A 4,946-nucleotide genomic window follows, 5' to 3' on the forward strand; every position below is an offset into this window, starting at 1 on the left:
GATTTCTTTACTACCTAGTTTCCAATAGTCAAATTCATAGAGCCTTGTTGCTGTTATCAAATTTGTCTAAAAAGTTCTCTACTTAGTGACTACTTAAGTGGCAGGGGGAGAGGGCAGAAACAGGACAGTAACACCTCATGTACTAATTACCTTTTTGAAATAAGTCTCTCCTATATACACACTAACTGAAGGATGCAGTACTTTCAAAAGTAATAATAACGTGCCTGTGCTCCCAGAGTTAAATAATGATGTTATTTATGAAAGAAATAGCTGTTGATTTTTTTAGCCTTTATAAATCCTGAAATGAAGAAATGGCTGAGTTGCTGCACAACTGAAATTCTTATACATATGTACAATATAGATTTGGAAGGGGGGGAGGGGAAGGAATTAATCCAAGGAACACAAGAACCAGATATTTTACTGAATCCTGTATTCAGTAAACCTTTCTCTTTTGAACCACCACTTATGGAAAGAACCAGCTGTCTTGCTTTGGGCATATGCTGTTATACACATTCTTCTGCTGTCCCTGCTGCATCCTCCTTTTTCCCCCCTAAAGAAGTAACATTCCACAAAGACAGAGGAAGGTTTTATGCTGCATTTAGTGACATGTATGGACATACCTGTTAACTGCCACATTAGAAATAGACTGCAGTACTTGCAGATGTTTGCTTAATGTGCACAGTATCTTTGCATGAATAGTTAGTTTGTACCACCAAGAGAACTGACCCTGCTGGTAACTGGAGAATAGCAGGCTGGGTTGAGCAACATCCTGTGCTTAAGAGTCGCTTGGTTAGGATAAGGCAGACTGGGTGAAGCTGAGGAAATCAGGAAGAGACTTCTTCCTTGGCAGGAGGAAAAGAACCTTTAAAATGCTACTTGATTGTTACTGAAAGATGTCAAAGATAAAAGAAAGAGCTTTTAGAAAGTTAAGAATTCTAGAGCAGCATTCATATGAAGTATTCCACCCTGTATTATTCCACCAGTATTCTACTCAGTATTATTCCACCCTGGAAAAAAACATAGGTTTTCCTTCCGAAAGAAACTACGATGTATGGATTACTAGAAACTATGATTACTATGGAAGTAATGACCTTGTAGCAGTGCTTCAATCTGCATGGTTCCTGGAAGGATTCCTCTATACCTTATTACTCTAGTACCTTATTGCTGGGGTACCTAGCCTTCTTCTAAACTTACATTATCCAACATTCTGTAGCACTGAATTCTCACAGTTCTAAAGTCATTGCAAAGCTTTAAAAATGAAACCCCAGTCTCCTCTTTCACTTTGCCATAAAACCATCAGTGCACAGAGGAACTATAGTGAGATTTTGTTCTTGTATTGATACAGCTGAAGGCCTATTATGTTTTGCTAAGTTTTAAAAAGTTAAACATTTCAAAGCTGTGTATAAACTGCTTTCTCTTAACATAAAAATATTTCTTCCCTTGAGTAGTTTTCTCAACTGCCAACAAAATGGAGAAACACATCAAAATATCTAGGAGTGGTAGATAAATACTGACACAAACCAGGTACATTTAACTGGAAAGAGAGACAACTTGCTCTGAAAGTCCAAGACCAAAGTAGAGCCTTCACATCCTCATTGTTTAAAATACCTAGATTCTCTGGAAGGTTACAATCTAGTGTTCAGGCTACTAAAAAATTGTTCTTGGCAAATCAAAACTTCTGCTGTGGCTGAGTTGCTTACTGAGATTTCATACAAGAAGCATGAGCTTTATAAATTACATGGGTAATGGCTTGTTTAATATTATGATTTATTTGTATACAGTCATCATGTATGCAGCCTCTAGGTACAGCAAGTTGAATGCTGCGTGTTCTCTCCAGCCACAAGAGTCCTATATTATGGGAGCATGTGAACTGATGAAAATGTGAATGAAGAAAGAAATGCCACTGCCTAGCAAATAGCTTCTGGGAAGAAAAAGGTATTGGTCACAGCTATTAACTGCAACAAATACTTGGATGGAAGTGGTAGCAGTCTGATCAGCAACTAGCAGCTGGCCGTCTCTTCCACTGTATGAGCACCTTCAACAACAGCTTTCACACACTTGGCCATTGTCTGGGATGCTCTACTGATGGAATCTGCAGAAAGAGACAGATAAAACCACACTAATACATAAACTATTAATTTTTCCAGCATATGCAGATTTATACAGCCAATATAAAAATATGTAGTACAGGATTGCATACAAAGATGAGAAAGACAAATGCCCTGTTCTTTGTGCAAATGCCAAGTCATCTTATGAGAAAGTTATGAAGGAAGAGTCAAATTCAACATAAATTGGTGGAAAGCTTTAAGCACCTCATAAAAACCATGCTGTAAAGCTAAGTAAGATGTATCGCAGGTTTCAGAATGGGAAAGTCATCCTCTACATACCTGTCATGTAGAAGTCTTTTATTGTGAGCTGAGGTGGAACAAGAGGATCAGCAAGAAGCTGCTGCTTTACTAACTGTGGCAAGAAAGGAAGAAAAATGAAATTAAGCAGCTTTATGATAGGAACTTGGTACCAAAGTATTTCTGTTGTGAAATCTGCATTCACTGCTGCATTCACTGTTCAGTGTAGATCTAGTTATACTCGCAGTACTGTGTATGAAGGTGGCTCGTTTTCTTAAAAAGCATTCACCTGTGTAACAGCATTAAGCCATGCTTAAGTTTTGCTTACCTTTGATAATTCATTTGCCTGCTTGAAGTAGTTAGCCTCTTCCACATCATCGTATCGGACCAGGTTAGGAGATACTTCTTCTAAACGCTTCCGTATTTCATCAAGGTTCTCATAAGGCAAGGTCAAACCAGCCAGCTGAGGGATTCACAGAAAGAGATGCCATCAAATCCACATGTTTAATACATAGTATTTTAATTACCAAGCCATTAGCACACTGAAAGTAAAAAAAAAAAAATAAAAATCAGGAAAACTATGCTCCTGAAAACACTGGCAGTTCTAACATATGGAGTGAAGCCTTTACAGCAATCACAGTATTCTGTTGAGCTTTTGATGCATACATTTAAAACTACCTCATGGTAAAAGAGAAAAAAATTAAAATCAGGAAAAAACAGAATATTTTCATGTATATATATATATATAACCTTGCTTGTACTTTCCCTTGTTTCCTACCAAATGTGATAGAAGTTGATGCTATTATCAATGCATCACTTCTAGTGACTTGTACACATGTTCGTGTCTTTCCTGATACTAGATCCTGTCCCAAGCATTGTTTTCTTTCTAAAAGCAACAAATTGTATTCTCCCATCAGTTTGCTCTAAAGCACATCAGGAAGACCAGCAGAAATTCCAGATAAAGCTTCATCCAGTATACATTCCAATAGCATACAGCAGCTACAACATTAGTTCTAGCCATGAAAGGTAAACAGTATTATTCAGCTCACACAATAATGAAAGGATTCAATACAAAACACATAAGACCACAAGCATACATTTCCCTAGAAATATACCATTTTGGAAACACTTCTCAGTAGCAAAGGAACTTAACCACTTGCTATACTTTTACTAGAAGCAATTTATAGTGGAAACATTACCTCAGAGACAGCTCTAATGATTTTCCAGTCTTCCCTTGCCATCCCAGGAGGTGTTACTGCTACTCTTGTCTGCTGGGCCCTACCTTCAGTATTCACATATGTTGCTGCCTTCTCTGTATATGCTGCTCCTGGGAGAATAACATCAGCCATGGGAGCTCCCACATCCCCATGATGTCCTAAATAGGTAGACAAAAAAAAATAAAAACAGTAAACAGCAAAATAAGACAAAGTGGAATACTTTACTAAAGCAATATAGAATTTCTGTGTTCCCAGAAGGAAAAAAGTTTGAGGTTCACTTAATCAGTGACACAAAGCATATTTTGATGACTTTTCTGAGGTCTTATCTGACCTCACTTTGAGCCCATCACTTTGGTGATAAGAGCCTGCAAACAGTAGAAAATAGTGATTCAGCCTCTATAGCCAGTCAGCTTAGAAGAACTCCTGGAACAAGGAGCTTAGTGAATTAAGGTAAGACCGCATTTTGGTATGACGGAACAGCTGGGAACCAACATCTTTCTGCCAGGTCTGAAACTAAGCTGCCCATTGTCAAACTGGTTTATATTCCCCTATTAGTCATCAATAATTTCTTATTTTACTTAAGAAATAGAAAACCAGTCTGTCAGTTGCATGTTGGAAGTTTCATTTCTTGTCAGAAAACAAAGGCTATAACTTAAAGGGTCAGATACATTTCTAAGAGTATGACACTGTGTAGGCTCTCTCTCCAGCTTTTAGCTGACAACACTCCTAAATTTACATGTGCTAATTACCTTGATAGATGATAAAGCAATCCTTTGGCAAATCCTGACGTGTTATACAACCAGAATCTGCTCCCAAGAGATACAATACTTTGGGAGGATTTTTCCTAATCGCCTCCACTCCTGGTTTGAAACCCAGATCCAAAGCAGCTACCTGGCTTGCAACCCTGCAGGAACAAACATGATTGCAAGTTATTTCAGAATTTTCTCATCAGAACAGGATTAATTTTTTTTTTTTTTGAGCAAATATTTTGGACTGCTACATCTCTAACAAGACAAAATTGAAGCATAAACACAGCTGTGAATTTTGAGAAAGTAGCTGACAATACTAGGTTGGTTTTGCCTTTTGACTGACTGATGCCAATTCAACTCTTCCTAATGAATCCCGCTTACTTAAGATGGGATGGCAGAATAAAGGCAGACAATGCAGTTCAGGGCCTAGTGGTGCAGAGCTACCTTGTGAACTGTGGTGTTCTGCATGACATTTCAGCAATGACCTTTGCTTAGCAGGACTTTCTCCACAGGGCAGATGAAAGACTACCACAAACCACATTGAATCATCTTAATTGTTAAGACCACCACTACATCACTACTCACTTATTCACACACACACACACACACACACACACACACACACACACACACAC

The 4,946-nt window shown here is 38.2% G+C and overlaps 1 protein-coding gene across 3 annotated transcripts in view; it reads right to left on the bottom strand.

Annotated features, from left to right (window-relative positions):
• Positions 1 to 1,750: 1,750 nt before the first annotated feature.
• The window catches only part of NDUFS1 (NADH:ubiquinone oxidoreductase core subunit S1), a 13,656-nt gene continuing 10,460 nt past the window's right edge, over positions 1,751 to 4,946 (bottom strand). For all 3 annotated transcript variants that reach the window (XM_042875026.1, XM_042875025.1, XM_042875027.1), the window contains 5 exons: positions 4,312 to 4,466; positions 3,545 to 3,720; positions 2,674 to 2,808; positions 2,388 to 2,460; positions 1,751 to 2,092 (listed from right to left, as the gene is read on the bottom strand). In XM_042875026.1, the coding sequence (XP_042730960.1) occupies positions 2,001 to 2,092; positions 2,388 to 2,460; positions 2,674 to 2,808; positions 3,545 to 3,720; positions 4,312 to 4,466 (631 nt within the window). In that variant the 3' untranslated portion in view covers positions 1,751 to 2,000. The remainder of the gene's footprint in view (positions 2,093 to 2,387; positions 2,461 to 2,673; positions 2,809 to 3,544; positions 3,721 to 4,311; positions 4,467 to 4,946) is intronic.

This window comes from Lagopus leucura, unplaced genomic scaffold, assembly GCF_019238085.1.
Source record: "Lagopus leucura isolate 7727_CA_CO unplaced genomic scaffold, USGS_WTPT01 Super-Scaffold_100012, whole genome shotgun sequence".
Taxonomy (NCBI): Eukaryota; Metazoa; Chordata; class Aves; order Galliformes; family Phasianidae; genus Lagopus; species Lagopus leucura.